Below are 27,152 nucleotides of genomic sequence, written 5' to 3'. Positions count from 1 at the left end.
GGTTTTTTAACGGATAGCACACTGACACATTCGTTTTTATGGGGCCGTGCACACTTCCGTTGTTTTAACGAACAGTGTGACCGTTCCGACAAAAATAGGACCGGTCCTACTCCTGTCCGTTTTTGACTGAACAGTCTCGGCCATTTCACTCATTTGGTCCGTAGAAACAACGGACTGCATATGAAAGCCATCCGTGTGCGGACCATATTTCATGGAACCGTAGTTAGCGGCCGTACGATAGCGAATGTAAGTGTGCATGAGGCCATGCAGCCCTGAACAAAAGTTTTGAGACAAATTTTGGTTTTCACAGAGTTTGCTGCTTTCGTTTTTGTAATGGAGTTAATCTTGCATTAACTCTAGATTATAATGAAGTGATGAGATTAATTTCAATGGCTCGGGGAATAAAACATTGAAATTTTGCTTCCGTGGCCAGGATACTCCCCAGATCTCAATCCATTTGGGAACCTTTGATCAATCCTCAAAAAGCTGGTGGACAAACAAAAACAAAGAAATTGTGACTCCAAGCACTGATTAGTCAAGAATGGGTTGCCATCAGTCAGAATTTGGCCCAGAAGCTGACATCCAGCATGCCAGGGCGAATTGCAGGAGTCTTTGGAAAAGAAGGGTCAACACTGTAAATATTGAGTCTCTGCATAAACTTGATGTATTTGTCAATAAGTTTCAAAACTTATGAAATGTTTATAGTTGTACTTCAGTAACCATAGAAACATCTGACTAAGGCCTTATTCACACGGACCTATGTAAAACAATGTGGCAGTACACACGGCGGCTGTTTCAACAGACCGTGTGAAGGGTCTGTGAGAAAAAAGGACATGTCCTATTTTTTTTCACGCATCCCTCCATAGACTAGTCTATGGAGTATGCGTGATATCGCGTCCCACAGTGCGGAACACTGATGCACATCGTATGTGAGAAACGCCCGTTTTTACATCCGAGATGCACAACACCCGTCTTAAACTAGCCTAAAATCTAAAAACACTGAAGCAGCAAACTTTGTAGACAAAAATTTGTGTCCATTTCAAAACTTATGGCTGGACTGTATTGAGACGTAGGCGCTCTGTGTTTTTTTTGATTCCATATGAAATTGAGGGAATACATGAATACCTTAAAGCTCCTTTAAAAGCAACGGGTGCCATATTTTGGCTCCATGCAACTCCGGGGTTGAATGCGGCTGTAATACACTTAGATGCATAATACCTAAGGGGTCATGGTAGGAAAGCATCATATGGGAGCGCCTAGTCCTACAGCGCCATTATATGTTTTATAGAAAGCGAATAAGGTGTAATGTAACCGTTTAGCAGGGAGCGCCTTGTTTCTGGGTGTCGCAGCTTATTGCAGCTCGGTAATAAGTGGTTTGTGGCGTCACTGCAGACCTGACCTGTGCTATTTGTGTACTTCCAATCTGTTTCCTTTTATGGTTCCATTGACATTCTTTAGTGAACTGTCATGACGAGGCCGAGCCTCATATCTCCGGGTTGGTAACACAGTAATTGTTGTAACTCAATATCACGCTTTGTTAATAAGTAAATGGAAAACCACTTTAAGAGAACTCCTTATCTCGATTCTATAGCAAAGGTGCATGCATGCTAGAGCCAAGTCCTCGTCTGCGCCGGCTGTTTTCACTGTCAGGCCCCCTTCACACATTGTATATTTGCTGTGTACTTTCTGTGCAGAAATTCTTCAGCGTTTTTGTGACACAAATTAACCTGCTGCAGATTCAAAATACGCAATGCAGGTCAATTTCCACATGTCTTTTCTGGGATGTCGCCCCCCCCCCCCCCGTCCCCTGCAGCCCCCGGATGAGATTTATTCAAATGCCATCCACTTTACTGCTACTGTAAGGGTATGTTCACACGACCGCTTTTCAGATGTAATCGAGGCGTTTTACACCTCGAATTACGCCTGAAAAGACCGCTCCAATACGTCGGCAAACATCTGCCCATAGCTTGCACTGGGTCTTACAATGTTCTGTGCAGACGAGCTGTCATTTTACGCGTCACTGTCAAAATATGGCGCGTAAAATGACGGCTCGTCTAAAGAAGTGCAGGACACTTCTTGGGACGTTTTTTGAGCCGTTTTCCCATAGACGCTATTGAAAACCGCTCCAAAAACGATGCGAAATACGAGTTGCTCAAAAAACTTCTGAAAATCAGGAGGTGTTTTCCCTTGAAAACAGCTCTGTATTTTCAGACGTATTTTGTTAATCGTGTGAACATATCCTAACACGTGGCAGATATTTTCTGCGGTAAATCGGGGTCAAAATTCTGCAACAAATATCAAACGGGTGGTTTCATTTAGTTTTGGAAAAATTACTAATTTTTTTTTCCATTATTTCCCCATGTGCCTCCTTCCAAAAAAAACTGCACGACAGCCAGATGTAGCTGCAAGTCAATAGTAAACTATAATGACTTATACTTTGCTTGTGGCATTTTTCTTCACTCTTGGTGGGTTCTTGAAGTACTCCGGTTTTTTGCTTTTTTTCCCCCGAAACGCAGCATGCTTTAGGTATGGCGTTATGTTTTTCGTGTCCTGCAGAGAAGCTTATAAGAAAAACGGCAGAAAAAAAAAATGCATGATAATGATTTATGACTTAAAAAAAGCTTGTAAAAAGACCCATGAAGTTAATGGATTTTTTTGGAGCCAAAAGAAATAAAACGCTGCAAAATAACTAAAGGAAGTGTTTGTTTGTTTTTTTTTAATCCATTTGTAACGAGCCGTTACGGTTAGAAAAAAAACTGCATTTATAGAACGGTAAAAGTAATTTTTTTTTTGTTTTTTGTTTTTTTTGTTTTTCTTTGATCCATTTTGAGATCCTTTTCTTTTTGGCCCACTTTTTCACACTTTGTTTAGTCTAACAACTGGCAGATCTCTGTTTACATAACAACGCAGACAAACAATAATTTTTAGGTCGTCATTAAAACATTCAATCTACGTAAAATTTCTCGCTGATTGTGCAATCACTGCACCTGTTTACAAGGGCCAAAGATTGCCGCCTTTTGGTATTACGATGTTTTGTTTTTTTACACCATAATTGACCATATAAAAAGCCCTCTTACTGCGGGCGCTAAGGTTTATCATAGGATCTCATTGGTTTGGTTACAATGTGTATATGATGAACCAGAATGGTGTCTCCAAAGGAAGGACCCAAAATACCAGGGGTTTTCGACTGTTTTCCGGCCCTGTGCACTAGATGTGTTGCTGCCAAAGTTATTGTGTGCAACAGTGATGGAAAATTTGGTGATGTGTTTATGTAAAATGATCCACAGCTAGTTGAACCCATGGCATATGGGTTAAATGCGTAAATGACATTCCTGTGTGGTTACTCGACCTAATTTTATGTAGATGTGTTTTGTTGTTTTTTTTTGTCTGGCCTCGCACTCACTCCACCTGGGTGGGATCTACGGCACTTTTCATCACCAACTTTATTTTACTTCTGGCGTTCTGTTCATGATCCACCAGGAAGACTGACACTTGGGCATCACGAACACATCCTTCACCTTCTTCACGGCCGTAAAGAACGGATCTGTGTCCGTTTTGACATCCATATGGTTTCCGTTCTCGCACCGCATTCGTTCAGTTGCTCTATTTTGCATCCATTGTGCTTCCGTATGTCCGTTTTATACCGTCCGCAAAAAAAGTGAGGAATTAAAATTGAGCTGAACATTTCACGTCACAGGGATCACCCGTGTAAAGGTCACATGATGGTTTTGACGCAGTTTTCTGTAGCTTTCAGGCTATAGAGGACAGTTTGTTTGCTTGTGTGGTCCGTTATTTTGACGGACCCATAGGCTACAATGGGCAAGACGGAACCTCAAAAAACGGACTGGAGTAGGACATGTTTTATTATTTTCAGAACTGACACACAGATGCGTGAAAATAACGGAAGTGCGCATGGCCTATAGAAATGAAATGGTCAGTGTGCTATCCGTTTAAAAAAAAATAAATAAATATGATAGCACACTGTAGAAAAAGTGTACTTGACGCGAAAAATACGTACCGCAGGTCAATTTCTACTTGGAGATTTTATGCAGCGTGTGGATGAGATTTGTTAAATCTCACCCACTATGCTGCTACTGTATTCTGCTGCGTTTTTTCCGGAAGAAATTACGACCGGAAAAAACGTGGCAATTCCGGAGCGTGTGGACGAGCCCTATTTATTGTTTTTGTCAGCCTTGTCATAAATATGTATAGGCCAGAAAGTCCTCAAGATACTTTGGCCTTGGAGTTTCTTTTAGCCATTGGAAGAAATTTTCAAAGCGTGCATTACTTTAAGAGGTCTAAGGGGCTGATCACATCTGTGTTGGCGGCTCCGTCACAGATTACATTATTTTTACCGGACAAAATAGCGGAAACCATGGGTTCAGTCGGATGCCGATATTTTCCATCAGGCACCGGATACTGAGCTTAGTGTTTTTATTGTTATGCTCCTATGACTGAGCGGAGCAACGGGAACACGAACGCAGATGTCAACCTGGCCTAAGTTAGTCAACAGCAGAGTGTGTTTTTTTTTTTTTTGTTTTTTTTTTTTTTTAATGAAATGACAGTTGAGACTTGTATTATAGACGGCTGATCTGTTTGTTTTGTTTTTTTGTGGTTTTTTTTTTGTTTTACGGTCGTGAAATTTGGTGGCCATCCAGAAATCTTAATCTTCTACTTCACCTGTACAGACATGTCGGGCAGCGTAAGATAAGGGACGTGATCCTTAACATCCTTCTTGACATCAAAGTATTTTATAACTCAATTGTATTTGGGTGTAAAAATTCCAGTTTTTGTACGTGCTTCTTGTGTCTAGCCAGTAAAAGTATAAGCTGCTGCTGACTTTTCTCCTTTCAGTAGCAAAGAGTGTCTTTCATGCAAAAATGTCACGCTCTATCAGAGCATGCTCAGTATATAAAGTCTGTCATATTGGGGATCCTCTTTGTGTGGTCTGTTCTTCAGATGTAGAGCATGCTCCTGTCAGTCCCCGTCCTGCTGGCTTTCTAAGATCTTCAGTATGCACTTTTAGGCCCTGTTCACACTGAGTGAAAAAATCTGCCTCAGAATTCCTTCAGGAATTTTGAGGCAGATTTTGGCCTGTCTACGCTTCCTTGCCACGGTTTTCCAATGAGATCATTCAAGCTAATGCAAGGACTGCAGTAAAAAAAAAAAAGCTGTGAAAAACGCTCAAACTAGTGCTTTGGGTTTTTGTTCTGCCTCCCATTGATCTCAATATGAGGTCAGAGACGGAAGTGCGGCAAGAAAAGACATGCTGCTCTTTTTTTCGCCGTGAGCGTCTAACAGCGGCCAGGGAAAAGACTCCTCTGCCTCCCATTGAAATCAATGGGAGCGATTTTGATTGTTCGGCACTCATTCCAATGCGGTTTGTGTCAAAATCGGCACCAAAAAAACGGTGTGAACAGGGCCTTCCTCTTCTAGGAGTCTACATTCGATAACTGATACTTGTGAGATGACCCTATTCCAGCGGTGGTTCACCTGTAGCACGTACCTGTATACTGAATATGGATTCCTTGTAGAGAGTGTGTGTGGAGTCTACACTAATAGCATGATTCATAGACTGCCATGTCTTTGACTGTATTCTCTTCTAGAAGAGCAGTTTTCATTACTTCTAGGGGAAAGCTTTGTCCCATATACAGCGCCCCACAAGTTGCTGTATGATGGGCAATGCTGTTCTGTGTGGCGGGCTGAAATGCACATATCGGGGTGCATGAGACGTAGGATTGTAAAGCTGGGATGCGTGCGTCGTGATACTTTGCATACTACACAATCGCAGAACAGTTTGTGACGTAAACCATGGTGAATCACAACAATGACTATTTCAAGGAGGAATTCTTACCCCGCTACTCAATAGTACTACTTATTTATGTAGCAAGACTATCATTAGATGCATTCATTTCTACCAATAAATTTGCACGTGTGTTTGTAGTCACGAGCCAGGAACCAAATTGCTTTGTTAGGCCCCATGTACACGACCGTAAAAAGTCTCTAATTGCGGACCGTAATACGGTCCACAATTAGGATGCATTCAGTTCTATTGGCCGCGGACACCTTCACGTATCGCTACGGATAGGTGTCCGTGCCGTAGAACTGTACCGCGAAAGATGGAACATGTTCTATCTTTTGCGTTTTACGGGCAGTGCTCCCATACCTTGTATGGGAGAATGGGCTGAAAAAGCGGGCTCCGGCCGTTCCCGCAATCGCGCGCCGTGAATACAGGCCCGGCCTAGTGCATGAGGCCTTACTGCTGGATTTTCGGGATGCAGCCTAGTTTATCATATGTATACTCTTAGGCTATGTTTACATCACATTTTTTTTCCTGCATTGGGCGTATACTTTGGAGGGGGGGTCCTAATGTGCACGTTAAATGTATGCTGTGACAGATTATTAACATTGCCATTCCTCATCATAGACTTTAATGGATAGGTCGTGAACGGGAGTCGTGGTCCATGACGCAGCCATTAAACGGATACGATTATAGTCTAAGGATAAGTTCACGTGTTGCATTAATACGGTGGATTTTACCCAACAGATTTAGTTGCGGAAAATTTACAGCGTAACACAGTAGCAGCAGAGTGGATGAGATCTGAACCAATCTCATCCACACGCTACGTAAATGCTGAATGGAGAAACCGCTCAGAAGTTGACCTGCGGTGCGTTTTTTTTAATCCGCAGCATGTCCATTGTATTTGCATAATCGCTGCTTTTGTGTTGCCGGTTTAATCCTTTGAGCCGTTGAGTTGTTTTTTTTTGCCCAGAATTCTCTTTCTTCATCCAGGCCGTCCTCCTGGGATGACGTTTCATCCCATGTGACTGCTGCAGCGGTCACATGGGATGAAACGACATCCCAGGAGGCCGGCTTGCAAGACGACAGGGACGCATTGCCATGGCTACCAAAGTATGAAAAAAAAAAAGTTTTTTTTTTTTTGTGCAGTGACATTCCGGCTGAAAAACTGCACCGCGTTTTTTCATCCGGAATAAACTGCGATATCCAAGGCTGATAAGCTTCGTAAAAGCACACCGCATATCAGACCTGTGTGAACATAGCCTAGGGGTGATGGATGCCACTATTGGACATACATTTAACATAAGTCACCCACAGGCTCCTATGTAAAAAAAAGAATTATATATAATACAGCATGGAATAGGGATTTTTTTTGTGGGAGCTGGAGTAATTGGAGAACGTATCAAGCGAAAAGGGGGTTGGGTGGTATAGCTGGGACCTGCATCTCCGACATTTATGGCATATCCTGTAGGTATGGCATAAATGTGTCTAAATTGACAATATTCTTCTTTTGAAAAGCAGTGTCTCCTATTGCTTGTATTCTTTATGATATTCGTCTCCCAAACTTGTTGCTTTCTGCTCCATTTTTCAACACTGAAGGGTGAACATTAAATAAAAATGTGAAGTAGAGCCCCGGGTGTCTTTCCTTTTTATTGTACTGCTAGTCGGCTTTGCAGTTGGTTGTTACTGGGAAGTCTCTGCTGAGACTGCGTTTCAATGACGAGTGACACAATAGAAGAGAATGCGGTCTATCCAGTTGTTTTGTACTAATCCTTGTTGCCCTTTGATATGACACGGCCACACCTGTACGCGGGATGCTATATGGGAAGGCTGGCTGCAAGATATACACCTTCATAAACTGCTGTATTACCTATCAAACGCATTACCAGAAATATCTTTATAAATACGAGACTATCTTCATATGTACAGTATTAGTATTGGGCATGCCTAGATTGCTGATATGAGTCACTGAAGTCTGCTGAAGTGTACAGTGTCATATTGGGAACTATATTAAAACATTGGCCAGTAATTGTATAGTGAGCAGTTCAGTCGATTTTTGCATTGACCTTTTTTTATTAAATTCCCTCCGCATGTGAAGACCCCTGTGTGTTGGTATTGCTGAGCACTGCGGTCTGACAGGAGCTCACAGTATTCCTCTTATGCCAGGCACAAGGGGGAACATTGTCCTCATCTGAATGGCAGACGCACCACAGGTCCATGTGTGGAAAGTCCAGTGTCTCACCTCTCTACCACATCGGCAGTGCTGGGATGCCGTCTCCAATTCAAGCGTAAACTTTCAATGCTTTTTTATTTTACATGACAGCCCCTCAAATCTGTGCGTATATATTTTGCTGCGTGTGAATTGTTTTGTAAAATCCTATCTGCATGTATTGCATTTTCTTAAATCAAGCCTAACCGATACTCTGCAATGCCTAGTACAGGGCCTAGGGGGAACCTTTGAATCCCAGTGTAATGCACCTGCATTAGGGTCCATTCACACTTGGCGGTGCGGTTATTATAGCATGGAAAACAAATTTTACTGTGATTTGATGCAAATTTCCATGTTTTTGCTGTAAAAAAAAAAAAATGCAACCGCATTGAAATGTACCAAAATTGCAGTTAAAACGCATTATCGGGTGTGTCCGTGTCCCCCCCCCCCCGATACGGTTCTAACGGGTGAATGTATCCGAAGGGTCAGTTTTGCCTAGATTGTACTTTAAGGCTGTGTTAATGTTTAACAATATTACTACACTCTGATCCCCAAAAAATGTAGTTCGCACTAAGAATTCTTTACTGATCGCTGCTGCTACAACACTTGTAATGTGTGATGAGATCGCAGTGGTAAGGCCAGGGCTACACCTAGACGTGTTCTAGTACTACTGATTAGTTTTAACTACTGAATGACTGCTACAGTACGAGATTGCATGTAACTCAATGGACTCATTTGGACCTCAGCTTTAGCTCAATAGTTAAAATCAATTATGTAGTACTACAAAAACTCTAGGTGTAGCCCTGGCCTTATATTTCGCAAATGATGGCCGCAACGTTTCCTGTGAGATTATTCCCGGTGTAAATGGCTAGCTGAGATTGTCCCATCGCTGGTCTGATTTGAGGCCAATATCTTTTTGTCCACCCAGCCTAAATTGCTTGGCAATAGTTCAGATTAAGGCCCTGTTCACATGGAGTTTTTTGCCGTGGAAACCGCGAGAAAAATGCCTCCAACTGATTTCAATGCTTTTTTTTTTCCGGGTGTTTCGGTCCCTGACCTCCCATTGACATTCGAGGCAGAGAGCGTTTTTCATGGCGTTTTTTGCCCCAGGCGCTCAATTGCTGTGGCTGAAAAACACGGCAAAGAGAGGGCATGCAGGTCAAAATCTGCCTCAAAATTCCTTCTGGAATTTTGATGCAGATTTTTCTGCCTGCAAAAAAACTGTGTTAACAGGGCCTAATAGGATTAATATTATGAACTACTATCAAATGATACAATCATTTTGGAGACACACCCATAGCAAGGTGAGGCTGCCTCATCAGGTGTTTTGGTATGTGCCAACCTCAGTGTTAAAGGGCAAGTAACTGACATGAATAGATATACACAGTCACAGGGTGTCAGGTAGATGTGACCAGCGTAGCAACACCGCTCACTGCATCTTTTGATGACTACAAAAACACTTGAGGGTGTTCAGGTGGTTGTAGATTTGGACTTTTTCCCCAAAAACTTTTAGGCCTTGTTCACACTGAGTTTATTTGATGTGTTTTGCGCGCCGAAAAACTCGTCAAACGCATGCGTGAACAATAGAAAAATAAGCTGGTAATATACCGACCGTTGAAATTCTAATGAACGCTTCAGTGACTACTCTGTCAGAACTGGATATCACCATATTAATTATAAAGGGTCCTTCCTGGTTTAAAAACACCTTCTCCCCTTGTAAATCCCCCATGCCCCATCACTGGCTGTACTCTAGTCCCCTGCCTGCCTCTGTTTGTATGAATCATCATTGCCTCAGTGCTATAGTCACGTGGCCGCTTTAGCCAATGACTGGCTGTAAGGGTATGTGCACACGACCTATTTTCAGACGTAATTCAGGTTTTTTACGCCTCGAATTACGACTGAAAAGACTGCTTTAATACGTCTGCAAACATCTACCCATTGCTTGCAATGGGTCTTACGATGTTCTGTTCAGACGAGGTGTGATTTTACGCGTCGCTGTCAAAAGACGGCGCGTAAAATTACGCTCGCGTCAAAGACGTGCAGGACACTTCTTGGGACGTTTTTGGAGCCGTTTTTAATTGATTCCAATGAAAAACAGCTCCAATTACATCTGTAAAAGACGCCACGAAAAACGTGAGTACATGCAAAAACGTCTGAAATTCAGGAGCTGTTTTCGCCTGAAAACCGCTCCGTAATTTCTGACTTATTTTTCGTTTGCCTGTGAACATACCCTAACTGTTACATGCCGAACATGTTCACGTGCGGTACTGAAATGCAACACACCAGCACTCAAGCAATGTAAACGGATGCCCCTCGGGGGGGATCACAGGATCGTCGGCGCCATGGATTTAAGAAGTGAGTAGGTGACCGTTTTTACGCCTTTAAGAATCTGTCAATGTTTTTTATCTTCTTTAAAGGATGTAGTTAAGAGGAGGGTCCTCTGTTCATGAGGCCGGTTACAAGGAGCAGATCTTCGTGGAGGTCATGTCATGAATTACACAGGCAACCCATTGAATAGGCACTATGTAATGCTTAATTTCTCCTGTGGTGGTGCTGCAGGGAAATTAAACACTTACTGCCAGGTTTCCCTATAGATTCAACTGATGGTTGGAGATCCCAACCTGGGAGACGTTGTGATCTTCTTATTATCAAGGGACCCCTCTTACAAGTAGGGATTATCAAAAGCCGAGAACCCCTTTAAAAATATGCTGCCATTTCGGGTTTATTCAGGATAGAATCTGTCTGGATGGAAATTACTGATTTTCCTGCAGTTACAGGTATGTTAGTTCGTATTTGTCACAGGTTTATTCTGTACTATAATTATAATAACAAGAGCCTTTAATTTTCTCCTACTCCACAGCTTGCATGACTAATATGCAATTTCACTGAAGGCATTGTCTTATCCTGCTACCTTCCATTAAAGAAATAATAATAAGCACGTCCAGCCCAATCTCCTTATGCCGAAGTATCAGGTCCGCTCCAGCTGCACTGCAGTTGTCTATGTCACTTGTGCTCACAGGCCATTGGGCTCTTAGATTTCACATCCTGCTTGAGCTCTTGACTAGCCATCCATGTTTGGTCGCAGTCTGACGACTCGTTCAGTTATTCGCGGCCATCCACCATTTGATCTGTAGCGAATTTCATCTCGCGGAACAAGCAAAATACTCAAGTATGTTTCCTTGTCCGGCATTAAATGTCAATTGCATAGAAATCCTCGCACTAAAACGGTAAGGTCCCAGACAGCCGCAATAACACAACCAACAACCTTGCTGGCTCCCTGTTTGGCGCGGTTGTTCAAACCTTATCCACATGGGTAGGACTGTCATTCGCAGCATTTCTGCCCCGTGTCAATCCAGCCTGTAAAGGGGTTTTCCCATCAGACGTTTATCACATATCCAAAGGCGATGTCATAAATGTCAGATACGGTTCCCACCTCTGGGCACTTATCTCTAGAACGGACCCCCCTAAACCCAGTTCTAGGTTTTTGCTGACTCCCAGCCACTTCCTGATTATATGGTTGGGATTTACGGAAACAGCGTAACTCGCTGAGCTACGCTGTGTCCGTAAGTCCCATAGAGCTGAATAGTAGTTGCGCAAACAGCGTGGCTCATATGCTACGCTGCTTCCGTAACTGCCATTCAATACTATGGGACTTACGGAAGCAGCTCATAACTCCCAACCATGTAATCGGCAAGTGGCCGGGAGGCAGAGTGAGCACAAAAAGATAGAACGGGGTTTAGGGGACCCCGTTCTAGACACAGGTGCGGATCCCAGAGGTGGGACCCGCATCTCTCTGATATTGTATATGCCATAAATGCCCCTCATGGGGAAACCCCCTCCCCCTTAAGGTCTACTCATATGTTTAGGTCTGATTAAAACCACATGCATTTTTACCATGATTTGCTGCATTTTTGTGATGCGGTAAGAAAACACAACCACATTGAAAAACATAAATCGATTTTAAAAATTCATGTGGTTTTCAGATTTCGGTTATTAACTGAACATCAACATCTAAATGGACCCTTATTGTCAAAGTGGCATGAAATGTGTGTGTATATCCCTGACAGTCTTTATATTCTACTGCTACTCCGTACTTTTCTGGTTTTGATCCGTCTGTATCCTGCTGTGCACGGGATATCATAGTTATGACATACCGTCATCTTTACTTTGTAGATACTTGGAGCTCGTGAACAGGAACGCTGGATAGATCAGCTAGACGTGTTTAGAATTGTCTGATCCAGACCAGAGTCAATTATTCAGAACAGGAGTGCCAGATAATGCCATCTCGGGTCGCTGATATGGCACTGGCTAATGCTCGTACCCTTGGGTATAAAGCTACTTGCTATATATTAGACTATATATATGATTTTTTTTTTTAACAGCCTGCAGATTTGTATTTAGGGGTGGGTAAGAATTTCCAAATAGCCGTACTAATGCATCCTAAACTGACCATGTATAACTCGCCATGCACCAAAGCTTGTACGTTTATCATTGAGACGAGACTGCTGTGTCTGCTTTCCATGCGGCCCTGCGAGTAACCTCTACAGATAAGGCACCAGGCCTAGATCTTCTGTTGCTGCAATTATTTATGGGTGGGACGTAGCAAATACATCTGTAGTGAACTGATAATACTTGGTAAAAACAAAAAAATAAAGTGTGTGTGTTTTATAGTAAACTTGCTCCAATTTTTATTTTATATTGGCTTGCTGTCATGTTGAGATTTTTGAGCCTGTTAGATCTTTTTAGGCTCGAACTGTAATGGGGTTTGTTGGAGCAAGAACAGCGCTGCAGACTTCATTTTGTTGTCAAAAATACCTGGAAGCTGGATGAAAAACCCGACGGGCTCCATGGATGCAAGTGTGAACGTCTGCTTAAAGTTTGTTTATTCTCTCTGTGTTTGTGTGATTGTAGCCGTGTGTGTTAGGGGAGTTAAACTGCGTCCTGCTGGGAACAAGGAATGTGTGAGTGCATATGATGGTACTATATAAACTGTGGGAAATTAAAATAACTTTTAAAATCTTGCAGGAAGTTGGGAGCTCTTAAATTTGTATTTTTCCCAAATGATATTCTAATAGTTAATTACAATTTCCATAAGCCATCACAAGCCACACCACCACAACCTTTGCTGCTGTCCACTGTAGCACTTAAAGGGGGTTTCCAGTACGAGCGCTGCACCCCCTTCAGAACATCTGATTGGTGGGGGTCCCAGATGTTTAGTAAAGTGGATGTATAAAACTGTTTAGCATGAATATGGTCCAGGTGAGCAGTGTCTTCATATTTCAGGCTGTGCCACTCTTGTACCAATAAAAGTCACAATTTGTGGTACTCCAACATACATGTTAGGCACAGAGAAGGCATGGGTGCAGCAATTGGGCTCACGTAATCATCCAGAAGGGTGATGTTACTTTTATTCTGCAGGCTATTGCGTTTACAAATTCAACCAACATGCGGTCCGTATATCATGGACTGAACACAGCCGTGTCGCTACGGCTGCCCCCGGGCAACGGACGTACATGCTGGAAGCAGTTGGCTCCGTCCACGGAATAGCGACCGAGCTGCAGTACTGCAGCTCTGCTCCTATTCAAGTGAATAGGAGCAGAGCTGCAGTTTTGCAGCACGACCGCTATGCTATGTACGCAGCCAACTGCTTCCGCCACCGTCCATCGCATAATGGGCAATAATGTCCGATGCCAGCGGGCAACCGGAGCAGCTGATCGGTGCGGGGTACGGGTGTCGGACCCGCACCAATGATATATTGATGACCTATCTGGTGGATAGGTCATCAGTTGTCCGGTAGTGGACAACCCCTTTAACTGTAGCTAACTTTTTTTTTTTTTTTGGGTGGTCAGCAATTCTGGCTGTGGTTTTTATTGGTGCTCATTGTACGGATAAATGCGGTAATTTTGTAAAAAAAAATTCTAAGGGGAAAATAAAATAAAAACATTTCTGTACACTTCCACTTGTTTGTTTTTATTTTTTTACAAAATTCTTTTGTCCCCCTCCCACTATAGGACTAAACATGCTAACATTTGTTCGCTTCTATAATACACTGCAATACTTCTGTAGTGCACTGTATTCTTGAGTGTCAATGTTAGGGTATGTGCACACACACTAATTACGTCCGTAATTGACGGACGTATTTCGGCCGCAAGTACCGGCTCGAACACAGTGCAGGGAGCCGGGCTCCTAGCATCATACTTATGTACGACGCTAGGAGTCCCTGCCTCGCTGCAGGACAACTGTCCTGTACTGTAATCATGTTTTCAGTAAGGGACAGTTGTTCTGCAGCGAGGCAGGGACTCCTAGCATCGTACATAACTATGATGCTAGGAGCCCGGCTCCCTGCACTGTGTTCGGTCCGGGACTTGCGAACGAAATACGTCCGTCAATTACGGACGTAATTAGTGTGTGTGCACATACCCTTATATGGACAGACAGCCTATTAGGTCCTAATATTACATAGTTACATAGTTACATAGTTAGTACGGCTGAAAAAAGACACATGTCCATCAAGTTCAACCAAGGGAAGGGAAAAGGGAAGGAAAAATTTCTACACATAGGAGCTAATATTTTTTTGTTCTAGGAAATTATCTAACCCTTTTTTAAAGCCATCTACTGTCCCTGCTGTGACCAGCTCCTGCGGTAGGCTATTCCATAAATTCACAGTTCTCACTGTAAAGAAGCCTTGTCGCCTCTGCAGCTTGAACCTTTTTTTCTCCAGACGGAGGGAGTGCCCCCTTGTTTTTTGAGGGGGTTTTACAAGGAACAGGATTTCACCATATTTTTTGTATGTGCCATTAATATATTTATATAAGTTAATCATGTTCCCCCTTAGTCTTCTTTTTTCAAGGCTAAATAGGTTTAATTCTTTCAATCTTTCCTCATAACTTAAATTCTCCATGCCCCTTATTAGCTTCGTTGCTCTTCTTTGTATTTTTTCCAACTCCAGGGCATCCTTTCTATGAACTGGAGCCCAGAACTGAACTGCATATTCTAGATGAGGCCTCACTAATGCTTTGTAAAGTGGCATTATTACATCCCTGTCCCGCGAGTCCATGCCTCTTTTAATACACGACAATATCCTGCTGGCCTTTGAAGCAGCTGATTGACACTGCATGCTGTTATTGAGTTTATGATTTACAAGTACACCCAGATCCTTCTCAACAAGTGAATCCGCCAGTGTAGCGCCCCCTAGGACATATGATGCATGCAGGTTGTTGGTACCAAGATGCATAACTTTACATTTATCTACATTAAACTTCATTTGCCAAGTGGACGCCCAAACACTTAGTTTGTTTAAATCTGCCTGTAATTCATGAACATCTTCCATAGTCTGAACTATATTACATAGCTTGGTGTCATCTGCAAAAATAGAAATAGTGCTATTAATCCCTTCCTCTATATCATTAATAAATAAGTTGAATAATAGTGGTCCCAGCACTGAACCCTGGGGTACACCACTTATAACCGGGGACCATTCAGAGAAGGAATCATTGACCACAACCCTCTGGATACGGTCCTTGAGCCAATTCTCAATCCAATTACAAACTATATTTTCTAAACCTATAGTCCTTAATTTACCCATTAGGCGTCTATGGGGGACAGTGTCAAATGCCTTTGCAAAGTCTAAAAACACTAAATCCACAGCGGCCCTTCTGTCTAGACTTCTGCTCACCTCTTCATAAAAACAGATTAGGTTAGTTTGACAACTTCTGTCCTTAGTAAAACCGTGCTGGCTGTCACTTATAATGCTATTTATTGTCACATAATCCTGTATATAGTCCCTCAATAGCCCCTCAAACATTTTCCCCACGATGGATGTTAAGCTTACTGGTCTATAATTACCCGGGGAAGACCTAGAGCCCTTTTTGAAAATAGGCACCACATTTGCCCTGCGCCAGTCCCTTGGCACTATACCAGTCACTAGAGATTCTCTGAATATTATGAAAAGGGGGACAGAAATAACTGAACTAAGCTCTTTAAGAATTCTAGGGTGTAACCCATCTGGTCCCGGAGCCTTGTGCACATTTATTTTATTTAATTTAGCTTGGACCATCTCTACATTCATCCAATTCAGTATATCAACTGATATATTAACAGCACTGGCACCGGCTACATCAGCTGCTCTTTCTTCTGTTGTATATACAGAGCTAAAGAACCCATTTAGTAACTCTGCCTTCTGTTGATCCCCTGTGATCAACTCCCCATTACCATTATCTAGGGGTCCTACATGTTCAGACCTTGGCTTTTTTGCATTTATATGCTTGAAGAATTTTTTAGGATTTGTTTTACTATCCTTGGCCACCTGCCTTTCATTTTGTATTTTTGCTAATTTTATTACATTTTTACAGATTTTATTAAGCTCTTTATATTTTACAAAGGCTACAGCTGTACCCTCAGATTTGTATTTTTTAAATGCCCTTTTTTTGTCGTGTATTGCCCCTTTCACAGAAGGTGTAAGCCATGTGGGGTTTAATTTGAGTCGTTTATACTTATTACCTGTAGGAATAAATTTTGCACTATAATAACTCAAAGTAGATTTGAAAATCTCCCATTTATCATTTGTTCCATTATTTGACATTAGTTCTTCCCAGTCTATATCCTGAATTGCAGCCCTCATCCTGGGGAAATTGGCTTTCTTAAAATTAAATGTTTTTGCCCTCCCAGCCTGCGTTTGTTTTTTACAGTATAGGTAAAATGTAACTATATTATGATCACTGTTACCGAGGTTTTCACGAACATTGACATTCCCAACAAGATCTGCATTATTAGAAATGACCAGATCCAACAGAGCTTCACCTCTAGTCGGGTCTTCCACAAACTGGCCCATAAAATTTTCCTGCAACAGGTTGAGGAAATGTCTCCCCTTTGCAGTTGAAGCCGAACCATGACACCAATTAATATCCCGGAAATTAAAATCTCCCATTATCACTACAGTACCCGCCTGTGCAGCCCGCTCCATCTGTTTATATATCTGACCTTCCATCTCCTCAGTTATATTGGGGGGTCTATAGATTACACCAAAAGTAATTTTTTCAGTGATCACCTCCCTTTCTAGTTCCACCCACAAGGTTTCAACCTCCTCACAGTCTTCACCCACTATTGTCTCTTTCACACTCGCCTTCATATCACTTCTCACATACAGACATACACCACCACCTTTCCTATTTGTCCTGTCTTTACGAAAAAGTGTAAAACCCTGTAGATTTACAGCCCAGTCATGTGAAGAGTCCAGCCATGTTTCAGCAACACCAACTATATCTATATTTTCTTCCAGTATCAAGGCCTCCAGCTCCCCCATTTTGCTTGCTAGACTTCTGGCATTTGTGAACATACACTTTAACTTGCCTGTCAGTTTTTCACTTTTATTATCAGAAATGTGATTTGACATTAATCGGTCCTTTTTATTTACACTGATGTTTTGTAACGAAAGGATCTCCTTATCTTGTTGTCTAGTCCTCTCCCCACATTCTGTTTCTCCCCCCACCAATATAGTCTGACCCCTCTCTAACCTGGCTACCCCTTTTTTTTCTACATTGACCTCCCTCCTCAGCCCTAGTTTAAAAACTCCGCCACCCCAGCTAGAATTCTCTCCCCCAGCACAGCGGACCCCCTTCCATTTAGGTGCAAATCATCTGCAGAATACAGTTTGTACCCCAATGAAAAGTCAGCCCAGTGCTCTAGGAACCCAAATCCTTCTCCTCTACACCAAGACTTCAGCCATGCATTTAACTCCCTAAGCTCCCGCTGTCTTTCCTGTGATGCGCATGGCACAGGCAGTATTCCTGAGAATACAACCTTGGAGGTCCTTCCCTTCAGCTTGTAGCCTAGTTCTTTAAAATTATTCTTAAGGCTCCTCCACCTACCATTTATTCTGTCGTTGGTACCGACATGGACCACGACAGCTGGATCATCACCAGCCCCTCCCAGCAATTTGTCCACCCGTTCCACCACATGCCGAACCCTGGCACCAGGGAGACAGCAAACCATTCGGTTGAGGCGGTCTTGGCGACAAATTATTCTATCCGTCTTCCTGATTATAGAATCCCCTACGACTATCAATTGTCTTGGCTTGCCTGCATTACCATCCCGCCGACTACTAGCTGGGCTGTTCTCCCGGCTGTTAGGGAGATCAGTATCCACTAGGGCTGCCTTTTCTGAGACTGACACCCTCGCATCATCACCCAACCTGGCAATTTTGCTTGGAATACCAGAAACCGGATCGGCCTTCCTTGTCTTTGACCCCTTTCTACTGCCCCTAACTACATTAACCCAGCTACTTACCTGATCCTGCTCACCCATGTCTTCACCCTCCAGTTCTAACCCACTAACTGCATGCTCTGTGAGCAGCAAGCTCCGCTCAAAATTGTCTATCCTCCTCAGTGTTGCATTCTGCTCCTCCAGATCTCTAATACGAGCTTCCAGGTGAACAACATGCTCACATCTGCCACAGAGATATTCACCCTGGAACTCCGGCTCCAGTCGTGTATACATATGACAAACTGTGCACTGAAGAAAACCTCCAATCTTGCTATCCATTATCCAAGTTACACCAAAACAGCGAATAATTGTCAAAGAAAAAGAAGAGTACTTACTGGGGCTTCAACTCCTCTTTCCAACTCCGGTTTTAGAACTCCACTTAGTTCACAAGCCACTTAAACCACCAAGCTCAGAAAGAGCAAGCTCAAAATGAGGTCTGCTGACTAATTTATACCACCTGTGTCCAGTTAACCCCTTCCCCCTCGTCAGCTGTTCAGCTGGAACGAATCTGCAAGGGAAAAAAAAAAAAAAAATTTACAAATTTTGTTTTTAAATTGTGTGAGTTTTTGCTATCTTCTATTTGCTAGCAATCAAAACAGATTCACAAACACAGAAATACAGCAACACAATACAGAAGTACAGCAACACAATCCGGTTTTAGAACTCCACTTAGTTCACAAGCCACTTAAACCACCAAGCTCAGAAAGAGCTCGCATACATGGCAGATCTGGGGTCCTTTGTGGGCCTATGATGTTGCTGATGGGTTTAGAGGCAGCAAAGGAGTTCTCTCCGACCCTGGACATTGTAGCAGGGTGTTGCAGCTGACACCCGCTGCTAATGGCAGGGACCGCACATGTTCACGTACAGCAATATGCAGGGAGTACCTCCCGCTAGCACCATACATGTGTGGGAAGGGGGTCAACCTGCGCAAAATCAGGTGTAAACTGAATAGTGATGGTCACTGGTTGGTTGTGTTCAGAAGAACCTGGTACAGGACTCTCAAAGTAAAATCCTGTCCTTGTTTTGCACCGCCATGGACACGACACACCGGGCGGATAACCGCTCCTTTAATAAAGGTGCTAAATTGAATTTTACGCCACGCAATATGGGCTGTGAAAAGAAGAGCTGATGGAGATAGCTAGTTAATCGGCATTCGTTTGCTCCATTCACAAGGAGCTATGATCGGTTGAAACGATAGTTACTACAATGGTTCGTCCTCAAACAATTCCATCATGTCGGCAGCACATCTCCCGGTTTACAGATGGAGATGTGCTGCCAACTAGTGACCTTTTTATTGGTCGCATTAACTAGCAAACACTCGTTTATCGGGTGATTGCTGCCATCTTTGCAATGACACAGGGCCCAAACCGTCCTTATTCTGTTCAGGCCATCTGTGCGCCTTCACGTGTAGCCCACAGTCTAACATTTGCACGCTGCTTTTAGAGATCAGTGAATCGATTCTCCGAGTTATACTAACTTGTGGATTAATTTGCAGTTGGCCCACCATTAAGATGCCTTCTGTGATTCTCTCTTGGAGAAGGAATTGGGCAGACGATTGTCATTAAAATGTGATGTTTGTGTAATGTATGGACCCGCCAGATCCTTCAGGAAGGCAAGACTTTTTGTAGTAGCCCTCTACTGTGTTTAATAGAGAATGTATCATGTTAGGGTAAAATAGTTGCAATAGTGAGTTGCCCCTAATGGGGCATATAAATAGTACATGAATAATGCAGGCAAAGGAAATAATTACAGAACATTTTCATGTCCTTTAATTGACTTTGTGTCAAATTGAGCAATTTAACCAAATTGACTACCATTACAACACTGCTTCCTGTTTGATGGAGTGACACCCCTTAATCCGGAATCTGTGAAACTAGGCAAACTTGCCATTTCAGTTTGGGAAGCCTGAGTGACGACTGTGATGGCCGCCATATTTCGTTTCACACCGCTATTCCAATGACTGGTGTAAACAAATCAATTCCTGGAAAAACTCTTGGCTACCAAAACAGCTTCTGGAATTAGCACGCCGACCAAAAGGCAAAACTGCGTTTAACAAGAACCAGGCAAATTTGTCATTCTTGTATATCTGGGTGGCAATAATTGTGGCAATATTGGTTATCGGCTACGAAATCGGCAGGAGCTAGCAAACCATTGAGTCAACGATTTATATTTACTAGTGATTTTTCTTGTATTGTGGGTAGAACTGCTTTGCAGAATTTGCACAAAAACTGCTGATGGGGAAATTTCCATTGCGTTAAAGAAAGGGACACATATGTTCTCTAAATTCTTTCTTCTTTTTTTTTTATTTTTTTACATTTCACTAAACATTTTTCTGAGCCTTTTAAAAGGCAGTCATTAGCTGCTGAATGCGCTTCCATGCGAGCGACTTTACTTTTGACCTCTCTTGACCTACTGCAGCTTTTCTAGTCTAAAATGGTTTTGTCTCGGCGTCTGACAGTGGGGGCAGCAGCTCCGTATGTGCCAGCGCTTTTGTAGCAATCTCCATGGCACTAAATCGCCGGCCTCCTTGCACTTGACAACTTTTTCTGTCTCGATGTGGCATCTTTCTTTTATTTATTTTTTCATTTTTGCATTCTGACAGATAATGAAAAAATAGTCCGTTTCCGGGCTTTTTGTATCTAGTCACTTTTAGATGGGTTGCTAAGGATTATGGGATTTGTCGATTTACGTATGGAATGCAGGCTTTTTTTTTTCTTTTTACCGCTCATTGAGCCAGACATAAATGCTTAATATTTGACATGCTTGCTCGCCAGTTTTTAATGTGTTCTTCTTTTTTTTTTTTTTAATAGAATTAAACAGTGTTTTTGGCAGCGATGTCTGGAGTTCTTGTCTTGATAGTCCATCCACCGTTTCAAAATTACGTATCACATAAAACCTGTAGCTGCTGGATGCAGGGAAACTGTCAGACTGTAAGGGTTAAATGTGTTAGTTTTATCTAGACGCCTAGGTATTATTCTGAAATATTAGCTTTGAAAAATGTTAGCCATCGTATTAATATTAAATACCAAGTACCATCCCACAGGCTGTGATCCCATGTCTGATTTCTGCTGTGGTTTTGCTGTACAAACTGCCTCATTTCTGCATGCAGATTATCCCTATTCAATGGGGCTAATCTGCCTGTGGCTACCTGATGCGGTTTTAGTGGTGGAATACTCTGCTCCGTATAACGGGGTGGTTTTCCATTGAAGACAATGGGAGTCGTCTGCCAAGCATTTTTTTTTTTTCATCCTTATTCTGGAACCGTTTTAACCTAGAAAGGTCCAAATTTCTGGGCTTATACGTGTGGACAAGCCACAAGACCTATCAAGAAACGTAACGGAATTGCTGCAGAAAATTTCTGCAGCAATTCCGTTGACCGTAACAGATTTTCCACTGCGGCAAAATAGTTTTTAACTGCAGAAAATGGTGCGTATTTTGCTGTTTTTCTCAATGCTGGGAGACGGCGACGTCTCCTCTAAAAAAAAAACGCCGCAATTCAGTCCACTTTCCGTAGGGGCAATTGACATGCCGCAGAATGAAAAATATTCACCGCAGGTCAATTTCTGGTCGGAATATTTACTCAGCATGTGGATGAGATTTGTTCATTTTCTCCCACTTTGCTGCTACTGTATTCTGCTCCATCCAATTCCGGACGTAAAATACGCAGCAATTCCGCTACGTGTGGACGAGCCCTTGTTGTTGTGGTTTGAGTGTCGTTTCTGTTAGAGCTAAAAATGTGTCAATTTATCTTTGCAAATTATATCTGATAAGTTTATAAAAAAAAAAAAATGCAGCATAAAATGGGTATTCCTATCCAGAGGATATGCCATAAATGCCTGGTATGCATGTGGATGAGCATACCCATTTAAAGAGGCTGTCACCAGATTATCAAATCCCTATCTCCTATTGCATGTGATCGGCGCGGCAATGTAGATAACAGTAAAGTTTTTTTTTTTGTTTTTTGTTTTTTTTTAAACGATCATTTTTGGCCAAGTTATGACCATTTTTATATTTATGCAAATGAGCCTTTCTAATGGACATCTGGGCGTGTCTTGTGTTTGTAACATCTGGGCGTGTCTTGTGTTTGTAACATCTGGGCGTGTTTACTTGTTTTACTAGCTGGGCGTTGTGAATAGGAATGAAGATCTGGCACTTTATTCTTATTAGCATACAGCACGGGAAAACTAAAAACCGGGATACTAAAGGTACAGAGCCCACTTAGAATATAATTATAGGTTACATCAAAATGATTTTTCACCCACTAACACCAGGTATTGCTGGTTTAGGCCCCATGCACACGGCCGGCCGCCGACTGCCACCCGCATTTTTGGGCCGTGCTCCCATACAAAGTATGGGAGCATGGCCCGCAAAATGCAAAAGAACGGACATGTTCCATAATTTTCTGAACAGTTCTACGGCACGGACACCCATCCGTAGCGCTACGGAAAAGTGTCCGCGTTCAATGAAAGTGAATAGGTTCATTTTTGCGGACTGCAATTGCGGTCCGCAAAAACTGAGGTTTTTTACGGTCGTGTGCATGGGGCCTTAATAGGTGAAATGCTGGTGACCGGTTCCCTTTAAGTGGAGACTGTCTCATATTGCAATACATGTGCTACACTGCCACGTTCTACTGGTAACACATGTCTCATCTACATTGAGCAAATGATTACTTCTAATTTGAAGATGTTAAACTGTTTTTTTTTTTCTCCCTTCCTTTCTTAGAACCACCGGGCTGATCCAGAAGAATTATTCACAAAACTTGAGCGCATCGGGAAGGGATCCTTTGGAGAAGTTTTTAAAGGCATTGATAACCGGACTCAGCATGTGGTTGCTATTAAAATCATTGACCTGGAAGAAGCAGAGGATGAAATAGAAGATATACAGCAAGAAATAACAGTTCTCAGCCAGTGTGACAGTCCCTATGTGACAAAGTACTATGGATCTTATTTGAAGGTATCTTGGCTTTCTCTTTTTCTAACTTTTTAAGTAAGAAGTTGATTTGTATATGATCGACCAGTGAGACGGTATGAAGAGAGGCGCTGCTGTGGTGGTATTTTTCGATTTGTAGAGCACAAGTGGTACGGTTTATCTTCGATTGTGTAATGCAACAAACTTTTCATCTGGTACCATTTAGTATTTGAGGCCCACTATCCCAAAACTGAAAGCGGGGACTTGGGTTAACTGGTCTCCTGTGCTCTACAAACACGTGAATACTTGCACACTGTTACATTACCGCCATCATCTGTTTGTTTTAGCCACTAATGTATTAGTTAAAGGAGTATTTAATAAAAGGTTTATTACTAGGGTATAGCATCAATCTCTCATTGGTAGGGGCTTGGACCAACACTGGTACCTAGAACTAAGGCGCTTCAGGCGCTTTAACTTCTTTGACCATCGCCAACTAAGTGCTATAACTGGTATTGCACCACAAGAAGGCTGCTGCACCTTATCTGTCCCCCTTGTTCTAGAGCTCATTGGGTCCCAGAGATTGGGCCCCTATCAATCCGACATTGATTATGATATATGCAAAGGTCTGTCATCTGAATGAGTTGTAATTGTATTAACCGTTCTTTGTTCGATATCTGTTACTTGAATTGCTCTAATTACAAGATGGTGCAATAAAACAAAGCAGGGCCACCAGGGTGGAAAAATATTTTATTTATTTTTTTATTCTTTAATTGAGGGAGCAGGGCACTATTTATAATGTGGTGATGAACATTGTTAAAGTGTACTTAACCTTTCAGGTGACTTTTCAGAATAAACTGTGTACATGAGGAATAACACTATTTCTGACCATTATAAGTATTATATTCTGCATTATTTAGGTCTCTGTCTGAATTAGAATATGTATTTCAATGGGACCGTTCACACGGCTGTATCAACAGACCTGGTGACGGGTCTGTTGAGAAATAGGACATATTCTATCTTGTTTAGTTTTCATGGATCTCTCCATACTCAAGTCTATGGGGGATCCGTGAAATCGGAACCCGCACGGATGCACCTCGGACGGGGAAAACCAGTTTTTCACGTCAGTTTTCCTACGTTCGTGTGAATCTGGCCTTATTCTCAGTTTTCTCTAAGCTACCGGGTGGAGTGATACGGAGTCTGATAGTGAGTCTCCTATGCACCACACACACATAGAGAACTCCTCCTTCTCGCCTATCTCTTACAGATATATAGAATCAGCAGTAGGGGTGACGTTATACAAAGTAATGAGCAGTATAGTTAAAGGGGTTGTCTGAGATAAAATGACTGTTAATTCTTGTAATTTATAAATGTAAACACATTTGTAATATACTTACATTTTCCAAAGTGGCCCCGCTTCCATATCCTGTCGTGTGGTACTTGACGGGTAACCTCACTCTCTGGTCGCTGTGTTGAGCTTCAATCCTTTTCCAGGTATACGACATCACTTGGGACGTGCCCTGTATCGGCTGTTCTGTTCTAACGCGCATGCGCGGTCCCTACTGTTATCTCAAGAGCAGCAAGGACCGCGCATGCGCGTTTCGGGCTGTGCAGCAGAACAGCCCATACACGGCAGACATGTCTTATACCCGGAAAAGAATTGAAAATCAGCACAGTGGCCAAAAAGTGACGTCACCCGTCCAAATACCCCACGGTACTGAATAAATCCATCCCGCTCTCATTGTGGCAGATTATTTGGTCGCAAGCAGCTAAAACCTCCATCTGCACTGCATATAAGGAAAACCAATATAAAATCCTTATGTTTTGGTACCATACCCCTGCCTTTTTGCATAGCTTCAATCCGGGTATTCCGTCGGATTGCTGGCGATGTAGAGGTCAGAGAGGTGATCTGTTCCATATTTTCTGGAGCTGTTCACTGGTACAACAGTATTGGTTGGAAGTTAAGAACTTGGCATTGGCGGTGTTGCAGCAGGATATTCCCTTAGACCCTCTTCATTACCTCCTAAATGTTCCCCCTAGGTCTTTGGGGAAATCACCAGCTCGACTCTTTCGACACTTTCTCACAGCCGCTAAGACGTTGATAGCGTGGAAATGGAGACAGACAACCCCTCCCTCCCACATCGACTTAGTAACTAGAATTAGGGAAATACGTACAATGGAGCATATGACGGCCTCTATTGACAATGAACTGGACAGGTTCAAAGTGGTGTGGGACCCGTGGGACAAGTATTGGATACAGGGAACTCAAGATTAGGTGGTAGGTGGAGCTCCGACTATCCCCCCCCCCCTCACCCCCTTAAACCCCTGTGTTTTTTCCCAGATGTTTTGTCTGTCTATTGAAAGTTACTGTCTTACTATGTGAATTGCATGGCCCTTCATGCTGCTCTAAGTTATATGTATATTTTTGAAAAATGTTCAATAAAAACACAGTTGAAACCAAATACCCCACGGCAGGATCTGGAAACGGCCACGTTGGAAAATGTAAGTTTATTACAAATGTGTTTACATTTCTAAATTACAAGCATTAACACAGTCATTTTATCTCAGACAACCCCTTTAATAATCCAGCACTTCGGTGAGATAAAACACTTACTAGAAGCTACTGCAGCATCTGTGTCTCTTCCTCCCTCTGCTTCTGCTTTCCCCTCCTCATCCTTTTCCGTACACTTCTATGGGCAGATGTAACCTGATCCCTCAATCTTTTCTTGAGGAGACCGATTTAAGTAGTGAATTCAAAGTGAGTGGAATAGTTAGGAGGGAGGAATAAAGACTGATAAGTGTAGGAGGCATTTTTTTTCTAAGTTACTGTATATTGCAAGGTTTCTTATATTCACTTGTACTATTGGTTTATGCAAAGGTTGTTGAAAAGTTACTCACCATTTAAAGCCTCTCTGAACTTTCCCATTTAAAGAATACAAGTGCTGTTAATGTTGCCTGCCGCATGGAATTCTCCTCTACTTTATTGCCCTAATTGCTCCTAATATAATGGGTATACAGTAGTTTACCAATATGTGGCTTTAATTGGCTACAGGTAACATTTTGGAATTCTTTATTACCAAGACCTACTTCTAAAACCTCCTTTTGAGTAACAAAAAAAGTTAACCCTTAGGTAATCAATATAATTTTTTATTTATTTTGGAAACCTATCTTTCTGTGGGAAGACCTCCTAATCCCTTTTGACAGTCAGCCTTTCACTGATCTTCACTAACAGGTTGTTTTTAAAATCAAAAGTTTTGTGTGTCTTTTTAGGGTCGCATTATTTTGATGCGTGGAAAGCTTGGACGATACCAAAAGATTCTTTGGGGAATGCAATTAATTTATTCCCTTTGGATAAGTGACCTCTGTAGACACTTTACTAAACTGGATTGTAAATCTTAGGTTAAATGGACACTAACTTTTCAAACAGCCAATGCTAATCTAATAGTATACCTGATATAGATCAGCTTTGTAATTTAGTTACTGTTAAAATGTAGTCTCTTTCCATGCTAATTCTTTGTGAAATTACTGCCGCTAGGTGTCTCGCCTTGTAAACTCCTGTCCACCCCCTGTTGCAGACAGACTGTAAAAGGTGGTGTGTCTCTTCACTGCCTGCCAATAGAAATCTATGGAGGGGGGAGCAGAGAGGAGACACACGCTGCCCATACAAATCTAGGGAGGGGGGCAGCAGGAGCAGAATAAGAGACTCCCACAAAGACATGCTGCTTCCTGGTAAGATTGCTGTCACCCCATTGCTGGATTCTCAGCTACACTGTTCAGTACTGCTCTATAAGGTCCTCCATGCTGCTGCTGTTTCTATCTATATATGTGATAGAAGAGGAGAATTCTGCTCTCATCTATGTGTGCACTGTATAGGAAGACATGATAGCAGTTAGTCTTCACAAACTAGATCAGAGACAACTGAGAATTACAGCTAGAGCCTGCATAGGAGAAAACGGCTAAATAATGCGGAATACAAGT

At 42.4% G+C, this 27,152-nt stretch overlaps 1 protein-coding gene across 1 annotated transcript in view; it reads left to right on the top strand.

Annotated features, from left to right (window-relative positions):
- Positions 1–27,152, top strand: part of STK26 (serine/threonine kinase 26) — an 86,352-nt gene that overhangs the window by 22,819 nt on the left and 36,381 nt on the right. The window contains exon 2 of the mRNA XM_075835962.1: positions 22,992–23,222. Within this exon, the coding sequence (XP_075692077.1) occupies positions 22,992–23,222 (231 nt within the window). The remainder of the gene's footprint in view (positions 1–22,991; positions 23,223–27,152) is intronic.

This window comes from Rhinoderma darwinii, chromosome 8, assembly GCF_050947455.1.
Source record: "Rhinoderma darwinii isolate aRhiDar2 chromosome 8, aRhiDar2.hap1, whole genome shotgun sequence".
Classification (NCBI taxonomy): domain Eukaryota; kingdom Metazoa; phylum Chordata; class Amphibia; order Anura; family Rhinodermatidae; genus Rhinoderma; species Rhinoderma darwinii.
Note: the sequence above shows the minus strand (reverse complement) of the source record. Positions and strands in the feature narration are given on the sequence as shown.